The sequence below is a fragment of the Bombina bombina genome, chromosome 5 (assembly GCF_027579735.1).
Source record: "Bombina bombina isolate aBomBom1 chromosome 5, aBomBom1.pri, whole genome shotgun sequence".
NCBI classification, from domain to species: domain Eukaryota; kingdom Metazoa; phylum Chordata; class Amphibia; order Anura; family Bombinatoridae; genus Bombina; species Bombina bombina.
This window is the reverse complement of record NC_069503.1, coordinates 245,191,724-245,215,034: the sequence shown is the minus strand read 5'-3', so window position 1 is coordinate 245,215,034 and position 23,311 is coordinate 245,191,724. Positions and strand designations below refer to the sequence as shown.

The window sequence follows — 23,311 nt, the reverse complement described above, 5'->3', positions numbered from 1 at the left end:
TTTGAGATGGCAGCAAATGGTGTGTGAGCAGCTCATTTGGAGAATTCACACTGATTCTGCTTCTGCTCCAAAAGCCACCACTCTCCACTAAAAACTCTAGTACTACTTACCCCTAGCATTATGACCCTAGCTTGGGTCAAATACGCTACCCCAATGTCCCCTTGAGTCTTGAGTTTTCTTGAGGATTCCAAACAAGAAAATATGTGATAAACAATGGTTAAAATATTTTTTTTTGTATGGTTCAAATAGAGCATGCAATGTTAAACAACTTTCCAATTTTCTTCTATTATCTAGTTTGCTTTGTTTGTTTGCTATCCTTTGTTGAAAAGGATACCTAGGTAGGCTCAGAAGCAGCAAAGCAATACTGGGAGCTAGCTGTTGATTGGTAGCTGCACATAGATGCCTCTTGCCAGTGGTGTACCTGATGTGTTCAGTTACCTCCCAGTAGTGCACTGCTGCTCACTCAACAAAGGATACAAACAGAATAGTTATGTCGTGAATAGTTCGCCGGCGAATAGTTCCCGGTGAGCATAGCATGTTCGCGTTCACTGCGGACGGCGAACATATGCAATGTTCGGTCCGCCCCCTATTCCTCATCATTGAGTTAACTTTGACCCTGTACCTCACAGTCAGAAGACACATTCCAGCCATTCAGCAGTAGACCCTCCCTCCCAGACCCTCCCACCTCCTGGACAGCATCCATTTTAGATTCATTCTGAAGCTGCATTCTTAGTGAGAGGAGGGACAGTATAGCTGCTGCTGATTTAATAGGGAAATTGATAGCTAGGCTAGTGTATTCAGTGTCCACTACAGTCCTGAAGGACTCATCTGATCTCTACTGTAAGGACAGCACCCCAAAAAGCCCTTTTTAGGGCTAGAACATCAGTCTGCTTTTTTTTTTTCCTGTGTAATCTAATTGCAGTTGCCTGCTTGCCAGCGTGTGTGTCAGGCTCACAGCGTATACTGTGCCCACTTGCCCAGTGCCACTATATCTGGTGTAACAGTAGTGTACATTTAAAAAACACAACACTTTTTTGACTGTGAAATAATAGCAGACAGCTGCCAGTACCCAAGATGGCCGCCAATAAGGCAGATGGGAAGGGTTAGAGAGCTGTTTTGGGGGGGATCAGGGAGGTTGGGGCTAAGGGGGGATGCTACACCACATCATATGTAAATATGCTAAAAAAAAAATAATAAAAAATGTAAAAACCTTTTATTTTAGTACTGGCAGACTTTCTGCCAGTACTTAAGATGGCTGGGACAATTGTGGGGTGGGGGAGGGAAGGGAGCTGTTTGGGAGGGATCAGGGGGTCTGATGTGTCAGGTGGGAGGCTGATCTCTACACTAAAGCTAAAATTAACCCTGCAAGCTCCCTACAAACTACCTAATTAACCCCTTCACTGCTAGCCATAATACACGTGTGATGCGCACCAGCATTTAGCGGCCTTCTAATTACCAGAAAGCAAAGCCAAAGTCATATATGTCTCCTATTTCTGAACAAAGGGGATCCCAGAGAAGCATTTACAACCATTTGTGCCATAATTGCACAAGCTGTTTGTAAATAATTTCAGTGAGAAACCTAAAATTGTGAAAAAATTTAAGTTTTTTTTAAATTTGATCGCATTTGGCGGTGAAATGGTGGCATGAAATATACCAAAATGGGCCTAGATCAATACTTTGGGTTGTCTACTACACCACACTTAAGCTAAAATTAACTCTACAAGCTGCCTACATGCTCCCTAATTAACCCCTTCACTGCTGGGCATAAAACACGTGTGGTGCGCAGTGGCATTTAGCAGCCTTCTAATTACCAAAAAGCAACGCCAAAGCCATATAAGTCTGCTATTTCTGAACAAAGGGGATCCCAGAGAAGCATTTACAAACATTTATGCCATAATTGCATAAGTTGTTTGTAAATAATTTCTGTGAGAAACCTAAAGTTTGTGAAAAAGTGAACAATTTTTTTTTATTTGATCGCATTTGGCAGTGAAATGGTGGCATTAAATATACCAAAATGGGCCTAGATCAATACTTTGGGTTTTCTACTACAGTACACTTAAGCTAAAATTAACTCTACAAGCTCCCTACATGCTCCCTAATTAACCCCTTCACTGCTGGGCATAAAACACGTGTGGTGCGCAGTGGCATTTAGCAGCCTTCTAATTACCAAAAAGCAACGCCAAAGCCATATAAGTCTGCTATAATGGCATGTCTGGCACACAGTGTTGGGACAAGGGTCCATCTGACCACTGATACCTGATCTGCAAAGCATGGTCAGGGCAGGTATATCACCTACACTGCGCACTGTGAAGCGGGCGTAACCCTTACACTACCTGAGCGATACAACATCATACCTGATGTTTTAAAGCACGTTATTTCAAACAATTTAGGAATGTTAGGTGATTTAGGCCCTTTATGGATTAAAACCAGACTCTGCATCAACTATGTAATTTTCCATGGGAGTTTTGCCATGGATCCCCCTCCGGCACGCCACAGTCCAGGTGTTAGTCCCCTTGAAACAACTTTTCCATCACTATTGTGGCCAGAAAGAGTCCCTGTGGGTTTTAAAATTCACCTGCCTATTGAAGTCTATGGCGGTTCGCCTGGTTCGCCCGTTCGCGAACTTTTGCGGAAGTTCGCGTTCGCTGTTCGCAAACCCAAATTTTTATGTTCGCGACATCACTAAAACAGAACAAAGCAAATCTGATAATAGAAGTACATTGGAAACTTTTTTTTAAATTGTGAGTTCTATCTGAATTGTAAAATAAAATGTTTGAGTTTCATGTCCCTTTTATGGGTGCAATATGAATAAGTGTTGCATCTGAAAAAGCAACTTTAAAGTACGTTAAACCTATTTTTTAATAAAAAGGGTCAAGTTAAAGCTGATCAATTAAACTTAAACATAAAAGGAAGTCTATGCTTATGCACAGCTAATCCCAACCATAAAAGCATTTTTTTTTTACTTTTAATAGCTATAATTATTAAAATAAAATAAAAAATGTTTTAATCAAGGTCAGTCAAGCTTACTGTAATCCCTCCTGTTTCCATGAAACCAACTGGTCACACTTATAAATACATTTTTACTATTCTGTTTGAACAATACTAGATCATTCTTTTTTATTGTAGTAAATAGTTTGATTTCTAATTCAAATAAAAATATAGCATTTTTTTTTATTTTTATGAAATGACTCAAATAAAATCAAACTTTCTCAGCAACTTGTTTGTAAGAAAATACAGTTATTTTAATTTCACCATAATATAATGAAAAATAAAATGGTCTAATATTTATTAACATATTGCCCTTAGGGACTTCAGCATCTTCATAATCATAAAACAATTCATCGTGATGTGAAAGGGAACAACATCCTACTGACTACTGATGGAGGTGTCAAGCTGGTTGACTTTGGTAAGACTATATTGTGTAATATATATATATTTTGTACTACAAATATAGCAAAATATAATGTATTGGTACCTCCTGCAGTTTGTCAAATGGTTACAATGTATAGAAAGTAGTACTTTGAGAAGAGTAATAAAAGATTTCTAAAAGATTATTAGTTGTCAGACCCTGGCAAGTTCCAATTAGCCAGATAACTTTGACTCATTGAATGTTATTTCTGACTTCTTCATTTGTGGATAGGTCTTCATGTCTATTGACACTATAGTTGTCTGGGTCCTTTAAAATGACTACTTATTATTACTGGCTCTTAAAGGTAAAATTCTATTTTCAACCTGTGAGTTAAGTAAAAAAAAAAAGTAACAACATTTAAACACATGAGCCTATCATCGTCAACATATTGGGACCTGTTTAAGAAAGTGCGAGCGGACATGATCTGACATTGCAGATCATGTCCGCTGCACATCGATAAATGTCCTGAAACTTTCAGTATAGGTAGGGATACCACAGGCTAAATAAAGCTATATCATATGCTGAAATAAGGATAAACAAGCTGCTTGTAAACAATTTAATACACTCCAGCAGGTAAAATGGATAATTGGGAACAAATTAAAGGGGAAAAATTGCCCCTTTAAGCTTGATAGTTGCTTATCTTGCTATGTAGGGTACTGGGTGTGAAGAAGAGACACATGCATTACAATCTAATGCTAAGAAAACAAAGATTTTGTGGGATTTTTCTCCATGCTGGCGGATTTTTGGGTCCCTATATTTTAATGCAGAGCTGTGGGAGCATATCTATTATGAGGCCCTTCTAACCTACAAAACTTTGCACACTCTTTTGTGTAAAACTTACAGCTTCTTGCCTGGATTGTCATGATATCTGCACAATGTATCTCACACTCCGGACAGTTTGCTTAGACTGTAGTGCAGGGTTGCAGGAGCACGCTTTACTTAGAGTGTATGGGGCAAGAGATATAGTTTCTTATTGGCTATACTGTCCACTGCTGATACTTTGAAGAAAACAAGCAAGTGGCAGTTGTTGGACACTGAAAGAAGAAAACAGTGAGGTGCTAAAAGGGATATTGAATTTAGATCAATCCAGGAAAAGTAGCAATCTATTTAAAAAGCAAGTGTTATAATTGTCATTTAAACAATGTTATGTTTGCTATGATTTCCATATTGGCATGAGTTGTTTTTTTCTTTGATACTTTACACACAAATACTTTAATAATTATGGATTTTATTTGTAAAGTCTTTGTTCCCTGTGGTCAGTCTTTTGAAAATATTTCTGTGTGAGCAAGATGCACCATCCATTACACTGTAGCTAAGAGTCAGTGTTTCTCCTTGACATTATCTCTGAGTTCCAAATAAGGGTGATTTGGCTATAATTTATGGTTTCTATTACATGTGTATTTTCTTCTGAACGCCTGGCTTTAGAAACAGCTTCTTTATTTTTTTTTTAAAGAAAGGAGAATTACTCTTTTGTATTTCAGTTCTGCTCATAATGGAAAAAAAGCATAAATCTTGTTTACTCAGTTTAGTTCCTAGAATGAATATGATGAGATTTGTTCCAGGACAGATATTCAAAGACCCAACAATAGATATTAGATATATTCATAAAGGCAGGATCCTAAATATACTTTTTTTATGCTTTCCTTATGTAAATAACATATGACTGCTCTATTGATGGGTGATAGGTGCTCTGATAAATAAGGCCATGTGTAATACTATTGCTCAGCAGAAAATACTTTTATAATTTCCTTCCATGTATATTTAAATATTGGTTAGATTAGTGCCACTATAACAACAGGAATTCAAATTATCTAGCAAAATAATTAATTTATTTAATTAATGCAGGTGTATCAGCCCAGTTAACAAACACGCGCCTCGATCGAAATACATCTGTTGGCACACCATTCTGGATGGCCCCTGAGGTAATATGTTTTTCAGTTATTTTTTTCCTATGCTTTTTTGAGGGGACCACAGTTAATGTGGGACTTTATATAGTCAGTTAGGATACTGTAAAAAATAAGCCTGATATCGTTTCCCATTTACTATATACAGGCATACCTCATTTTATTGTGCTTATCTTTTTTGCCCTTCGCAGATATAGACGGTTTGTGAAATCCTGTGTCTAATAAGTCTATTGGCACCATTAATCCAACTTATATACACATATAAACACATAAATACTCATGAATACACATATATACCACCAGCAAAAAGATTATGACTTACTGAAGGCTCAGATGATGGTTAGCATTTTTTAGCAATAAAGTGTTTTTTAATTAAGGTCTGCACATTGGTTTTTTTTTAGACATAATGCTATTGCACACTTAATAGACTACAGTATAGTGTAAATATAACTTTATATGCACCAGGAAACAAAAAATATTAGTGTACCTTTATTGCTATATTCAATTTATTGCAGTGGTCTGGAACTGAACCCTCAATATCTCTGAGGTACGCCTGTATATATATATATATATATATATATATATATATATATATATATATATATATATATATATACTGTATATATATATACTGGATGCCATTTATATCTGTCACTAACTGCCCATAATAAATAACACTGAAGTTGCTTTTCAAGGGTTGCGCCCCTGGACAATACACATTTTTCTCAGAAAAAGGCAGTTATAAATGTCTTTTTAGAAATTTATTTTATATGCAGATCTTTTGTAATGCAGTGATACATTTCTGATACCTACTTAAAAAAAAAAATATCTTTGGGACCATTATTTGATATTATATTACATAAATATTTAGGCATTTTGCACTATTTCTATTTTGTTGCCAATTCTAAAATATGAAGCTAAAGTCTTCCATGTGCACAAGTCTCTATCTTTTTGTCAGGTGATTGCTTGTGAGCAACAAGTGGATACCACATATGATGGAAGATGTGATGTCTGGTCTTTGGGAATTACAGCTATTGAGCTAGGAGATGGCGATCCTCCTCTGGCCGACTTGCATCCTATGAGGGCTCTTTTTAAAATACCAAGGTAAAGCACCAATTTCAGTGAGTTTTATTTTTAGTTGTAATCCTTAACAAACAAATATGTGATGAGAAGCTGTAAATTATAATAACAAATACATATTTTTATGGAGACTTTTATAATTAAAAAATTTGTATAAATGTATCATGTTAAGTTAGATGAGGCTTTAGTTTTATGGTACATATAGGGCTCTATTTTTCATCATAATTCTCCTACTTTTGCGCCTATAATTACTCTGTCGGATTTATTCTCCGATTTATCAACACATTTTATGCCCAAAAAAAGCTGTAATACGACCTAAAAATGCGACCAGTTTTTCGCTCTCGCCAAGGCGCACAGGTGCGCCAAATACAGCCAAAAAACAATGTATTTCAGTCATATTTTTAGAAATACTCCCAATGAATCGCCGAAAATCATATTTGTCATTATTTTGTGCCAAAGGAGAACCTATAATTCTCCTATAAATCCGACCGTGAAAATACTCCATAACCAAGTAGGAGAACTTTGAATTTACTCCCATATTTTCTTCATAGAAGATGGAGTTTTTTTTTATTTTGGCCGCTATTTCTCTTGCTCAGTCCCAGGAAAATCGTGAAAATGATCAAAATATATTCCGGAGACGGCAAAGAGTTCCTAGATTGTTTTGGCCCCGTTGTGGACTTGAGGCATTATCCGATCGCGAAATTAAGCACAAATTCAGGATAAACCGAGAAAGCATACTGAATCTATATTCTCTGATTAAAAATGACTTTGATCCCCGAACCAGAAGAACAAGGGCAATACTTGGACTTTTGAAATTACTCGCAGTTTTGCATTTTTTGGCAACCGGATCTTTTCAGGCTGTATCCAGTGATGTTGTGGGCATGAGTCAGCCTTCATTTTGCCGCCATTTAACTATCGTTTTAAAAGCAATTCTAAAGCATCTTTCCAAATTTATTTATGTTCCTAGGAATGTGTATGAATGGCATACAGTGAAGTCCACCTTTTACCAAGTAGCCGGTATTCCCAATGTTCTTGGTGCTATAGATTGCACCCATATTGCTCTTAGACCACCATCCCTAAGGGAGGAGCAATATAGGAACAGGAAAAGCTTTCATTCCCTAAACATACAGGCTGTGTGTGATGCAAACCTTAGAATTTGGGCTGTTCGATCTGGATTTCCTGGATCATGTCATGATTTCCACAACCTGAAACAATCTGCATTATTTTCAGCTTTTGAACAGGGCAACATGCCACACGGTTGGCTATTAGGTAAATATGAATTTATTTTAATATAATCTAATTATAATGCAATCAGTTCTCTGTAAAAAAAAAAAAAATTATTGGGATTTGTACTTTATACATTAATTTTACATATCACATGTCATAAATATATATATGAATTATGATTAATTGTAATGTTTAACTTATTTATAATCTCTAATCAATTTTTCATTTTAAAAAATAGGTGATAGTGGTTATCCGTGCCGAACTTGGCTGTTGACACCTGTCCCAATGCCTCATACCCGAGGAGAAATTAAATTTAATGAATCCCACCGTAGCACAAAAAGTGCTATCGAAAGAACTTTTGGGGTTTTAAAAATGCGTTTCAGAGTTTTGGATAGGTCTGGAGGAGCACTTCAATATTCGCCAGAAAAATGTAATGATATAATTCTAGTTGCATGCATGCAATTTCCCAAGGCAATTTAGAGGAGGAGTGTCCTAATGATCCCACAGATGACACTTTTATCCCTCAAGACATTATAGGCAGACACACTACAAGGGCAGGTGTACAAAATCAATTGGAAATAATTGAAAGATATTTTTCATGTAAGTATTATTGCAAACTATTTAGCATTGTGTATTATTTTATTACATTTTCTGTATTTGAATTACTAATATTTATTTTTCTTTTTTTTTCAGAATACATGTCATCACCCTGTGTTTGAATTCTTTTATAAGAACTGTACATAAGCCTTTTACTATGTTTTATGTGTAGTGATATTAAAGTTAACTCCACCCATTTGAAAAAATAAAAATTTTGCTTATTTATCAAAAATCTTTTATTTTATTAAGGGATAAATATCTTTAATGAAAATATAACCAAACCAAACTATATATAAATATTAAATAATACAAACTTTCAAACAAACAAAGCTTAAATAAATGTAAAGGACAACAAAATTGAAAAACCAAAAAAATATATACACTGAATTTTTGGGGTTATGTGTATCAATTCTGAGATCTACGATTCATAATTTCTAAAAAAATTTTTATAATAATCACTTTTTATTTCTGAATCACGTTTCAGAATATTGTTCCTTTCTTTCTGTAACTCAATTAGTTCCTTAAAAAAAGCACTTTGTTCATGTCTAAATGATGATGCCATATCTGTCAGTGCCTGTATGTCATTGGTTTGCTCTGTAATTGGAGGTTGTCTCACTTCTTCGGCTGTTTCCTCAATGTCAGATTCGTTGACCATTGGACTCGCAGCAGGTGTATTTAAATCAGGTGGTGTTGGTCCCTCCTGTGTGTGACCATGTATTTGGGTTTCATCATCATCATCGTCTTGATTGATGGTGTCCTCGACTAGTGGTTCCAGTGTCAATTCGGCCTGTTCTTCTTCAAAAACAAAAATAAAAAGTTAAAAAAAAAAAGATAAAAACAACCATATCTAACCTTTAAAATCTAAAATTTCCATACATACCATCATATAATGCAATTGAACTATCTTGCATAGTTTGGAGCAATGCTCTAACACCTGTTGAGAAAAAAAAAAGGTTAGCAAAATTACAATTATTGTCTTATATTTTAAATTTTTGAGATTTCTATGTACACATGCGTTCATTAAAAAATTATTGTTATTGATAACAATGTTAGGGTATTTATGCATCAAGCACCATGTAATTTGATAGTAATGATAGAATCCAAAAACATAAAATCAATAACACTTTTAACAAATTGATAATTTAAATTTATTGTGTTTGTTACGTTAAAATGCTATAGCACTGGCAAAATGTAAATTATCGTTGAGGTCAAACTAGTGTAAATAATTTTTTGGTTGATTGACAAACAAAATTTAATTGGTTTGTATCAAAACATTATTGTTGATACTCAAAATTTACATAACTTAACAGTTCTTTGAAAAGATTTCCAATCATTGAACAACAAATTTGTTTTGAGCCATAGGTATTAACCTTAAATGTCGCAAAATTGATAAAATTTAGATTCTAAGCAGCCTTATTTACTTTAATCTATAATCTTATCTAATTTAAATTCATCATATTGGTAAACAAAGAAATCATTAAATTCATTTCGCAAAGTACATTGAATTATCTTTGTTAATAAAAATATGTATATCAAAATAGAATATTTTCAATACCCATACAAACATCGAAGAATTTCAATACCCATACAAACATCGAAGAATTTCAATACCCAAACAAACATTGTTTGATTGATTACAAATTAAATTTCGTTACAATGTTCATTATATTTATATGATATTATATATATGTTTATTTTATTATTTTGGGCTTAATATTGCTTTTTAGAAGCCCATAATAAACTAATAAACAGTCTCTTTTCTCTCTCTATCTACCATTTTATTTTTCTCTCGATCACCCACACCTCTCTTTTGAGATCTCTATCTCTCTCACCTTCTATCTCTATCCCCTCCAATCTATCTCTCTTCCCTCCTGTGTTATCCATCTTTCTATCTCTACAGCACTTGACAGCCTCGGACAAACTCACGATACGATATACACATAATTTATTTTTTATATTGCTTACATGCGCTTTCTTCTCTATCTCTATTTGCTTGGGAAGTTGAAGGTTGAGGTTCCTGAGACGTGGTTTCATGAACAAAAGGTTGGTCCTCCTGTGCATTGACCTCCTCTTCCACACAGATATCCTCATGTTGTTCTGTATATATAAATAAAAAACATAATTTATGTAAGAACTTACCTGATAAATTAATTTCTTTCATATTAGCAAGAGTCCATGAGCTAGTGACGTATGGGATATACATTCCTACCAGGAGGGGCAAAGTTTCCCAAACCTCAAAATGCCTACAAATACACCCCTCACCACACCCACAAATCAGTTTAACGAATAGCCAAGAAGTGGGGTGATAAGAAAAAAGTGCGAAAGCATAAAAAATAAGGAATTGGAATAATTGTGCTTTATACAAAAAAATCATAACCACCACAAAAAGGGTAGGCCTCATGGACTCTTGCTAATATGAAAGAAATGAATTTATCAGGTAAGTTCTTACATAAATTATGTTTTCTTTCATGTAATTAGCAAGAGTCCATGAGCTAGTGACGTATGGGATAATGACTACCCAAGATGTGGATCTTTCCACGCAAGAGTCACTAGAGAGGGAGGGATAAAATAAAGACAGCCAATTCCACTGAAAAATAATCCACACCCAAAATAATTTAAATTTTATAATGAAAAAAACTGAAAATATAAGCAGAAGATTCAAACTGAAACAGCTGCCTGAAGTACTTTTCTACCAAAAACAGCTTCAGAAGAAGAAAACACATCAAAATGGTAGAATTTAGTAAAAGTATGCAAAGAAGACCAAGTTGCTGCTTTGCAAATCTGATCAACCGAAGCTTTATTCCTAAACGCCCAGGAAGTAGAAACTGACCTAGTAGAATGAGCTGTAATCCTTTGAGGCGGAGTTTTACCCGACTCAACATAAGCATGATGAATTAAAGATTGATTGATCGGTAATCTCACCTCCTGAGATTCCCAAACCCCTTGTGCCGTCAGAGACCCCCAAACAGCTCCCCAACCTGTAAGACTTGCATCTGTTGAAATTACAGTCCAGGTCGGAAGAACAAAAGAAGCCCCCTGAACTAAACGATGGTGATCTGTCCACCACGTCAGAGAGTGCCGTAAATCGGTTTTAAAGATATTAATTGAGATATCTTCGTGTAATCCCTGCACCATTGGTTCAGCATACAGAGCTGAAGAGGTCGCATGTGAAAACGAGCAAAGGGGATCGCGTCCGATGCAGCAGTCATAAGACCTAGAATTTCCATGCATAAGGCTACCGAAGGGAATGATTGTGACTGAAGGTTTCGACAAGCTGATATCAATTTTAGACGTCTCTTGTCTGTCAAAGATAGAGTCATGGACACTGAATCTATCTGGAAACCCAAAAAGGTTACCCTTGTCTGAGGAATCAATGAACTTTTTAGTAAATTGATCCTCCAACCATGATCTTGAAGAAACAACACAAGTCGATTCGTATGAGATTCTGCTAAATGTGAAGACTGAGCAAGTACCAAGATATCGTCCAAATAAGGAAATACCACAATACCCTGTTCTCTGATTACAGACAGAAGGGCACCGAGAACCTTTGTAAAAATTCTTGGAGCTGTTGCTAGGCCAAACGGCAGAGCCACAAACTGATAATGCTTGTCTAGGAAAGAGAATCTCAGAAACTGATAGTGATCTGGATGAATCGGAATATGCAGATATGCATCCTGTAAATCTATTGTAGACATATAATGCCCTTGCTGAACAAAAGGCAGGATATTCCTTACAGTTACCATTTTGAATGTTGGTATCCTTACATAACGATTCAATATTTTTAGATCCAGAACTGGTCTGAAGGAATTCTCCTTCTTTGGTACAATGAAGAGATTTGAATAAAACCCCAGCCCCTGTTCCAGAACTGGAACTGGCATAATTACTCCAGCCAACTCTAGATCTGAAACACATTTCAGAAATGCTTGAGCCTTCGCTGGATTTACTGGGACACGGGAAAGAAAAAATCTCTTTGCAGGAGGTCTTATCTTGAAACCAATTCTGTACCCTTCTGAAACAATGTTCTGAATCCAAAGATTGTGAACGGAATTGATCCAAATTTCTTTGAAAAAATGTAATCTGCCCCCTACCAGCTGAGCTGGAATGAGGGCCGCACCTTCATGTGGACTTAGGAGCTGGCTTTGATTTTCTAAAAGGCTTGGATTTATTCCAGACTGGAGATGGTTTCCAAACTGATACCGCTCCTGAGGATGAAGGATCAGGCTTTTGTTCCTTGTTGTGACGAAAGGAACGAAAACGATTATTAGACCTGAATTTACCTTTAGACTTTTTTATCCTGAGGTAAAAAAGTTCCTTTCCCTCCAGTAACAGTTGAGATAATAGAATCCAACTGAGAACCAAATAATTTATTACCCTGGAAAGAAAGGGAAAGCAGAGTAGACTTAGAAGACATATCAGCATTCCAAGTTTTAAGCCATAAAGCTCTTCTAGCTAAAATAGCTAGAGACATATACCTGACATCAACTCTAATGATATCAAAGATGGCATCACAAATAAAATTATTAGCATGTTGAAGCAGAATAATAATGCTATGAGAATTATGATCTGTTACTTGTTGCGCTAAAGCTTCCAACAAAAAAGTTGGAGCTGCAGCAACATCCGCTAAAGATATAGCAGGTCTAAGAAGATTACCTGAACACAAATAAGCTTTTCTTAGAAAGGATTCAATTTTCCTATCTAAAGGATCCTTAAAGGAAGTACCATCTGCCGTAGGAATAGTAGTACTCTTAGCAAGAGTAGAGACAGCCCCATCAACCTTAGGGATTTTGTCCCAAAACTCTAATCTGTCAGATGGCACAGGATATAATTGCTTAAAACGTTTAGAAGGAGTAAATGAATTACCCAAATTATTCCATTCCCTGGAAATTACTTCAGAAATAGCACCAGGAACAGGAAAAACTTCTGGAATAACTACAGGAGATTTAAAAACCTTATCTAAACGTTTAGATTTAGTATCAAGAGGACCAGAATCCTCAATTTCTAATGCAATTAGGACTTCTTTAAGTAAAGAACAAATAAATTCCATTTTAAATAAATATGAAGATTTATCAGCATCAACCTCTGAGACAGAATCCTCTGAACCAGAAGAACCACTATCAGTATCAGAATGATGATGTTCATTTAAAAATTCATCTGAACAATGGGAAGTTTTAAAAGACTTTTTATGTGTACTAGAAGGAGGAATAACAGACATAGCCTTCTTAATGGATTTAGAAACAAAATCTCTTATGTTATCAGGAACACTCTGAGTATTAGATGTTGACGGAACAGCAACAGGTAATGGAACTTTACTAAAGGAAATATTATCTGCATTAACAAGTTTGTCATGACATTCAATACAAACAACAGCTGGAGTAATAGCTACCAAAAGTTTACAGCAGATACACTTAGCTTTGGTAGCTCCAGCACCAGGCAGCGATTTTCCAGAAGTATCTTCTGACTCAGTTGCAACGTGGGACATCTTGCAATATGTAATAGAAAAACAACATATAAAGCAAAATTAATCAAATTCCTTAAATGACAGTTTCAGGAATGGGAAAAAATGCCAGTGAACAAGCTTCTAGCAACCAGAAGCAATAAATAATGAGACTAAAATAATGTGGAGACAAAAGTGACGCCCATATTTTTTTAGCGCCAAATAAGACGCCCACATTATTTGGCGCCTAAATGCTTTTGGCGCCAAAAATGACGCCACATCCGGAATGCCGACACTTTTGGCGCAAAAGAACGTAAAAAATGACGCAACTTCCGGCGACACGTATGACGCCGGAAACAGAAAAAAATTTTGCACCAAAAAAGTCAGCGCCAAGAATGACGCAATAAAATGAAGCATTTTCAGCCCCCGCGAGCTTAACAGCCCACAGGGAAAAGTCAAATTTTAAGGTAAGAAAAAAAAAAATGATTGATTCAAATGCATTATCCCAAATATGAAACTGACTGTCTGAAAATAAGGAATGTTGAACATCCTGAGTCAAGGCAAATAAATGTTTGAATACATATATTTAGAACTTTATAAAAAAGTGCCCAACCATAGCTTAGAGTGTCACAGAAAATAAGACTTACTTACCCCAAGACACTCATCTACATGTTGTAGAAAGCCAAACCAGTACTGAAACGAAAATCAGCAGAGGTAATGGTATATATATAAGAGTATATCGTTGATCTGAAAAGGGAGGTAAGAGATGAATCTCTACAACCGATAACAGAGAACCTATGAAATAGACCCCGTAGAAGGAGATCATTGAATTCAAATAGGCAATACTCTCCTCACATCCCTCTGACATTCACTGCACGCTGAGAGGAAAACCGGGCTCCAACCTGCTGCGGAGCGCATATCAACGTAGAATCTAGCACAAACTTACTTCACCACCTCCACAGGAGGCAAAGTTTGTAAAACTGATTTTGGGTGTGGTGAGGGGTGTATTTGTAGGCATTTTGAGGTTTGGGAAACTTTACCCCTCCTGGTAGGAATGTATATCCCATACGTCACTAGCTCATGGACTCTTGCTAATTACATGAAAGAAATTTATCAATTCACAATATACCTACAAATGTAAGAACACCCCCCCACACACACACCAAAAAAATAATTACAAAAAATATTTACCTCTAAAGTCCATTGTGTCTGCAGGAACATCCAGGCCAACCACAACTGCATCACCCATCCTGGCATAGAGAATTTGTTCGAAATCAGTCAATTCCGCCCTGTATCCTGGTCCTCCACCTGTTGCTTTAGCCGATTGTTTTGCTTGGCATACCTTTTTTTTATGCTCTTTCTGATGTCGTTAACCCTCTTCCGACATGCCCTTACAGCCTTAGGAAAGCTACCTTCGGAAGACACAGATGTGCTAATTTGGGTCCATATTGCCTGCTTTCGCTGTGGGTTAACAGTTCTTGCCTGGTAGCCAATGATTTCTTCATAATGTTCCACCACTTGTTCCACCAAAATACAATTTTGACGATGGGTGAACATGACACTTCTCCCACTTTTTGTCTTTCCGGCTTGCACTGATGCCATCTTAAAATTGAGTAGTTAAAGTGCGCAAAATGGTATCCACAATTTAACAAAAGTTAACTTAACGTTACAAGCGCATTTAAAGAATTTGTCCATGAAGGTTGAGAAAAAAGGGCGTGAACTTTATTTTTCTGGAAAGATCCCTATGTCGCATTAGTATTTAAAAATAAAAATTTTTTTGAATGTTTACGGTCATGTGTTCGGTTATGTATAAATATTGTAATTTTAATAAATATTTATATAAATTCTTATTACATGTTAGTTTTGTCTGTAAAAGTAACAATTGTTATATTTGCTAGATACTAGCATAAAAGAATACATTTGTTGCAATAGCTTAAAAAGTTAATGTTTGCACAGACACTAGTAGAGACAATTGATACAATAAAGATTATAAAGCTTAGGATGTAAATAAAAGTTACAAAAAGTTTATAATACATATTGAAACATACATTGAAACTTATACAAATAAAAATCTATATCAATATTAATTTACAATATTTCATTATTTTATTACGCGTAATTGTGCATTTTTATATAGAAATTAGTTCCGTTACTTGGGTACACCCTAGAAATAGAAATCAGCACAGCAAGATGGCAAGATCTAGGAAATTCTCGATTGGTGAACTATTGATAATTTCATATACAATGGAAAAATATTTTCCTAAAAAAAGAAGGGGAATTTACACCTTGGACCAGGATAGGAGAAATAATATTCTCTGTGAAATGGTAAGAAGAGTGAGGCGTATATCTGGACAGAGGAGAACAAGAAAGCAATGCCTAAAACGCTACAATGATTTGTACCGGAGACAATTTAAATTGAGGACACTTATCCGGTGTTACCTGCGCAAATGTAAGACTTTGACATATTCCAGAATTATTTTTTAAAATGTATGTTACACATAAATTTTTGCATTACATTTGTAGTTTTAACAATTTCATAACATATGCATTGGAAAAAACATTTATTTTCTAAAACTATCAAATTTACTTGTGTTATATAATTTTATTCTATCTCTTGAAATCACTTAGGGAAAAGCATTTCTAGATATGCTCAGAGTCTGGTGATTGATGGCTGCACATTGGTCTATTGTGATTGGCTAACACATTTTAATAGAATTTTACTTTCACAGTTATCTTGAGTGCTGTTTCTAAAGTTAATTAACTTACATTGTTTGGGTTCTCAACTTTACAAGTTTAAAAAGAGATAGTGATGTAATTCTTTGGATTCAACATTAGACACTGTCTCCCTTGAAGAATGACATGGTTTTTAAATATGTCTGATTCTTTCTTTTATCTATTTATACTGAATTATAAGCCTTCTTTTGTTTTGATGTTTGTAAAACAAAAGAATTATGTGTGTGAAAGTATGTTGTGCACATCCTATAATCTAAATATTTAAAGGCGATTAGATAAAATAAAATAAAATTTTTGCAAGATTATCTAATCTATTTCTAACATTGGAAATATGGTCTGTTTAAAAAAGATATGTACAAAATAATAATTTCTCTTTTCTATAAAATTGTGGATTACATATGATTTTACATTATATAATCTAAAAATTGCAACTTATTTGTTTACATTTTGAAATAGTTAAAAACCGTAGAGCACCGAGATATCTCTGTCCAATTGATGAAAAATCCTCAAGTTCTGGTGGAGAATCTGACCCCTCACCAAGAGTGTTTATGGACAGGGAGGGGAATGATAACACAGGTATTTATAAATTGTAATAATTGAATTATATATAGATCGATACAATATTTAAAATAAAATGAACCTTTTTTGTGTTTAAGTAATAAGAAGGCAACAACGTAGGGCAAGGCCTATTATTGAAAATGAGTCAAATGAGGAAGAAGAACTTCAGAATCCAAATTTGGAAGGTTAACATAATTTTATTACTTGTTATTGCATTTATAATAAAAATATAATTTCCTTTAACTGTAAACCTTTGTTTTGGTATACATTTAGATGAAGCAGAAATTCAGGTGGAGAATTACCATCAAGATGGAGAGGGAAATATTAGTAATGAGGAGAGAGAAGAAGTGTCACAAGATTATGAAATAGGACAAGTGCTTGTGCAGGAAGAAGATTTAGAAGATAGTAAGTAATAATATAGAAAAATAATTCTATTAAAAACCGAATATTGTACTTAAAGATTTATTTGGATTAAATGTTAAAAAAATGTTAAAAAAATAAATAAATAATATATATATATATATATATATATATATATATATATATATATATATATATATATATATATAGAGAGAGAGAGAGAGAGAGAGAGAGAGAGAGAGAGAGAGAGAGAGAGAGAGAGAGAGAGAGAGAGAGAGAGAGAGAGAGAGAGAGAGAGAGAGAGAGAGAGAGAGAGAGAGAGAGAGAGAGAAATATTACAGTTTTATATTTATATATCTAGATAAAAATATATTTCTCTCTCTCTCTCTCTCTATCTATCTATATATATATATATATATATATATATATATATATATATATATATATATATATATATTTATATATATAGATAGAGAGGGAGAGATAAAAAAAATAAAAAAAAAGGATACTGAATTATTTTTAAGATACACAAGGGGAGTAAAATATAAAATTACATTTTACACAGTGATGCAAGAAGAAGAGGTGGACAGAGAGGTCCATGAGGAAAATAGTTCAAATGATTCCTCTGATACCATAAATTATGACTGGGGTGAGTATATCAGACATGTGTTTATATATGGATTTTAAAATACATAAGAATAACCTTATTCTTTATTTTATACAGTACCTGAAGATCAAAACATATTAATTAACAAGAAACAGTTATTGGAGGTATTAAAGAAAGCCGAAAAAGGACTTAAAGAAAACTATTCAAGTTTGCATGAAATGCGCCTTAAAATAGAAAAAATGTAACAATACATTTTTATTTTTCATAATGTGACCAAAAAACTTTTTATTTTTTGTGATAAAAAATAAATATTTATGTTTAAATGTGTATTGGTGTCCAGATAAATTATTATAAACATAACACTGACATCAATATAACAATGTATGAGATTGAATAAGGGACAGTCTACCATAGAATTGCTATTGTTTTCAAAAGATTGATATTCACTTTATTAGTGAGTTCACTGTTTAGCATAACCAACTCAGTTATATTAATACACTTTTTTTTAACTCTGTGGTTACCTTGGACTTCTTCCAGCCCCCTGATTACATGACTATGACTGATTCTTATCTATTCTCTTGCATTAGCATTGTGTAGTAACCCCAGTGCCTGAACAGAGTGTTATCTATATGGACAACGTGTAATTTCAAACTCTTTTGAAAAGATATTTCATATTAGCATATGAACCAAACTATGTTTAGTTTAAAATAAGATTATTTACCAAAAAGACATTTCATGAGAAAAGAAATTTAAAATTGTATTCATATTAATAAAGGTCCAATGGCAATAGTTTACTGTCCCTAGAAACACTTTTGCAATAGTCATGTGGGTCATGCCAAGGGGGCATGTCAGCTATAAGCTAAAAACATATACATGTATATATATATATATATATATATATATATATATATATATATATATATATATATATATATTACAAATCAATATTTTAAAAACAAAATGAATATATGTCAATTAAATATTGAGGATGTAATGCAGTCAATTAAATATTGATGTAATGCAAGGCAGATAAAAGTATTAATATATTAGTTATTAAAAAACAAAGGATAAAAATAACAACAAAAAATTTGATATTAACATTATTGGCTCGAAATAATCGACATTGAAAGCTGTTTTAATGATAAATAAGGCGCATTCTAAAAAATTGCGGCGAGATTTATCAATAATCCGCCGCATCTCGACAATGGAAATCAGCGTTAAAATACTACCGGTTTAATGATAAATATTGGCGCACATGTGCGCCTTTCAAAGGGCGAGATGCGGCGAGTTCATAGGAGAATTGAAAGTCGTAATTCTAAAATGAATGATAAATAGAGCCCAAAGTGACCATGTACTCAGGTAAAGAGCTGATAAGATGTAAATGGTCTTTCTCTCTCTCTCTCTCTCTCTCTCTCTCTCTCTCTCTCTCTCTCTCTCTTTCTCCCACCCCATTGAGAGATTGATGTCTGTTGCTGCCTCTTGTTTGAATAGCTTTTCTGTAGTCAATAATAATGTAATAACATTTTCAGCATTTGTGGCAGTTTTAACAGGCAAAAGCAGCTATTTCAAATGAAACAATAAAGGTGCTCATTAATTTAGAGAAACTAAAGTACTTTATAGAAAATAAACCTTTACACGTCTTTAATATTTAAACAGTTATATAATTTAAATACATCTGCATATTATTCACAGGCTAATCTTTGTTTTGAATACATCATTATGCTTAAAGGGACATGATACCCCAAAAAATTATTTTATGATTCAGATAGAGAATACAGTTTTAAACAACTTTCCAATTTACTTCTATTTAATTCTATTTAATTTGCTTCCTTCTCTTGTTATCCTTTGCTGAAAGGTTTATCTAGGCAAGTTCATGAGCAGCAGAGAAACTAGATTCTAGCTGTTGATTGGTGGCTGCATATATACATTGAATGTGATTGGCTCACCCATGTTTTCAGTTAGAAACTAGTAGTGCATTGCTGCTCCTTCAACAAATGATACTAGGAGAATGAAACAGATTAGATAATAGAAGTAAATTAAAAAGTTGTTTAAAATTGTATTCTCTATCTGAATCATGAAAGAAAAAGTTTAGGTTTCATGTACCTTTAAGATTTATATGCCATTGAGTGATACAGACTGTCAAAATAAATAAAAAATATCAATATTGCTCATGCTGTTGTATGCTTGTGATTTCCTGCACACAAGTTCTCAATACACAAGCAGTATTCCAAATAGTGTTCCCCTTTGTGTCCACTGCGTCCCCTTTGATTGTATATGGATCTCTATATTTAGTGGCAGAAGTATTAGGTTATTACCGGAAGTTATTTGCCGCACTTAGATCAGATACTAGATAAGATTAAAGGTTGATACGTTTTCTGTCATTTGTAACCCAACACAGGTCTCACTTTTTATCTTTATATGTTTGTTTGTCTTGTGGATTTATCTCCGTTATTCACAGATTTTTAATAAATACATAATTAAAAGTTATATTTTATTTTTGTAACTTTACCTACTAGGTATGTTGATACTCTCATAGAGAGTGTTCTTTATGGTGCTTCCTTTCCCTGTATATGTACATTATTCATTGGCACTGAGCACCCTCCACATACTCTTGTGTGGAATTGTTTCACACACATCACTTTTTAGAGTATTCCAAATATGCCAATGTAAATAGTAAATTGAAAAAAGCAAAGTCATTGGAATTCACTATTTATATTGGCTTGCCTGGACTGCTGTTTGAAAGTGCACACATTTCTTCATAGCACTCGGTGGGGAAAAGGTAGCTTAGTTAGCAAATGGTACAGATTTGGTAGGTCATACAGCCTGATGACATATCAGGTAAAAAGAAAAAATAGTAAGGAAAGGTTGAGGTAAAACAGCACTAAATTTGGACTTAAATGCTGCTGTTTTAAAAATACAAAACTGGGGGTGTGGGGGGGGGGGGGATGCCCGGGTTGCAACCATGCCAGGGCTGAAAAAAACAGATGCTCTTAGGGGAAGCCTGATAATCCACCAATTATCACTGAAATTACATAACATTGAGTCATGTAAGCATTATCTTTGGATTCTTAGAAGTTACATAAGTAAGCATATACAATTATTTTATCACATTCCACCTCTCGTGATCTGGACTAGGCCATTTGATCTTAGGTGGTGGCCTACAACATAGATCTAAACAGAGCCCCCTCAGTTTGCCAAATAAAGCAGAAGGAACTTCTTTGCGAAGTTGTATAATTGAGCAAATAACATTACTTTGCTACAAATAAAGAGCTAGGTTGAAGCTTTGTACTGAATTACAGTATATAAACATGGAAGAGGAACCGTATATTATGATACAAGCGTTATTAGAAAACTTTGAGCAATTTTGAGTGGCTCATGTTGATAACCAGTTCCCAGAGTACAGAGCATGATAACACTGAGCCCAAAATGATGGAGGAGATAGACCTCAGTATGCAGGGCAATAGCATGCAGCGTCATTCCACTGAGGCAGAGGCTACACAGAGCTATTTGTTGCAGCAGGAAAAACAAGCACAGAGAAGCAGAGAGTCACCTTGCCTGCTCAGATGCTTGGAGGTGTTTGCACTTCAGTGGAACTTTCCAGCATTAGATGTGAGAATAAGATTCTAGTGAAAAAGAGAAAGCGCAAAACCGTTTCAGATAATTTATCTTGGTGCTGGTACTTCCGGACACTGATACAGGGACACTCAGCGGATCTGCTGCATGTTGCTTCCAGTGTGGCGTTACCGGTTTTCCTGTACACTCGCATCTGTAGCTGCACTATCTAGTGGGATTACCGGAGGGCGTTCCTGAGTATATCTATGCTTATTAATGTGTAAGTAAGCATATGCTATTGTGAACTTTATATCAAATTTATTATCTGAAAGGGATTTGTGCTTTCTTTTTTTCACTAGAATCTTGTTTACACTTTTGGTTGGACTAAGGAATAACAAACATAAAGGAGCTGCATCCTGATTCAATCATATGTTTTACCAATGATGGACTAAGTATTGTTTATATATATATATAATTATTTATTTATATGTTTGATGGATTATATGTATCCAGCATGATCTATTAATATTTGTTATATTTGTACTGCTTTTTACACTTTCACAGACTTATTTTTTACTATTTTGGTATATTTTGTTGCTTTGAGTAATCTTTAGTAACCTTATTGGATTCCCAACAATTGTATATTTTTTTAATTTATTATTCATGCGTATATATTTAAACAAATATCTAGGGGGGTTTATTATCAATTAGGGTATTAATTTGGGTATCGGTTTAAGCGCTGTTTTAATCTTAGTGTGTTTTTTTTACATGTGAGAATAAATCTACTACTTGTAGCTGAAGCCCGGGTAGAGAGGATGGCCACCCGAAATGCAGCAGGGGACTAGACAGTGTCCAGAAAGCCATAGCTAAAATAGGCACAACACAAAGGTTGCAAAAAGATACCTCACTAGATTTACTAAGGAGTGAAAGAGAAATATGTTTTCTTATACCTCAAGGTAATAGGGGACTCAATTCAGCCAGGGTTACATGTCCAGTGGTGTCTCCTCTCTTTGATTAGATGCCCCTTTAGAGGCAATGGGTATTTTAGGATTCTCAAATGCTTTGCAAGTATAGGCATTTCAATAATGAGACTGTCAACAGTGAGCTCCCTGCAAGAGAGAGGGCCTTGAGTTAGGTTGGAGTGGGATAAGACACTGGTTTGGAGTATTAATAACTGGGCATCCTCAATAAGTTGAGAGACTTACATTCCTATGATGATATATCTGATGGATGTTTTAATCGGGAGTTTATGAAGTACTAAGTTTATATTTCTGCACTACACTATCAACTACATTTTTGGGTTCCTATTATAATTAGTTAAGAAGGTTGTTATATTTTAAATAACTGCTCTCAGATAATATGTTATATTTATAGCGCTAGATCTTAAATTGAGTTTCTTTCATGTTGCTGTGAGGGTGCTTATGCTTATACGCCCACAATCTGGGTTTCAAACAAGTCTCCAAACCTTTTGATGGACCATTCTAGCACATACAGGTATCAGTGTATCTGGGGTTGTAGAATTTTATAATTCCCTGCTACCTTATGCCCTTCGGTTGAAATGCTTTTTATAGCTTATTGTGGTATCAGTTGTATACATGTATATCATAAAACAAGGTGCAAATTTAGTTGTCTATGAGCCAATTATATCCCTTTGTAATTTATCTAAGTTGATGTCATGACTTCCCTAACAATTTCTATTTTGACATAGTATTCTAATTTTCCTTCATATTTAAATGCTCATAAAAATGTTGGGACTCTATCAGGGTATGTATTTAAACATATGAAAGAACCAAAGGTGGCACTTGGTGAAAGAACTATACCTTTATTAGGAAGAGCAACTTTTCGGGCCA

General features: G+C 34.6%; 1 protein-coding gene across 1 annotated transcript in view; it reads left to right on the top strand.

Annotated features, from left to right (window-relative positions):
* MYO3A (myosin IIIA) overlaps positions 1–23,311 on the top strand; it is a 499,205-nt gene that overhangs the window by 43,303 nt on the left and 432,591 nt on the right. Inside the window, 3 exon segments of the mRNA XM_053715695.1 lie at positions 3,307–3,406; positions 5,255–5,331; positions 6,272–6,417. Coding sequence (XP_053571670.1) covers positions 3,307–3,406; positions 5,255–5,331; positions 6,272–6,417 — 323 coding nt within the window.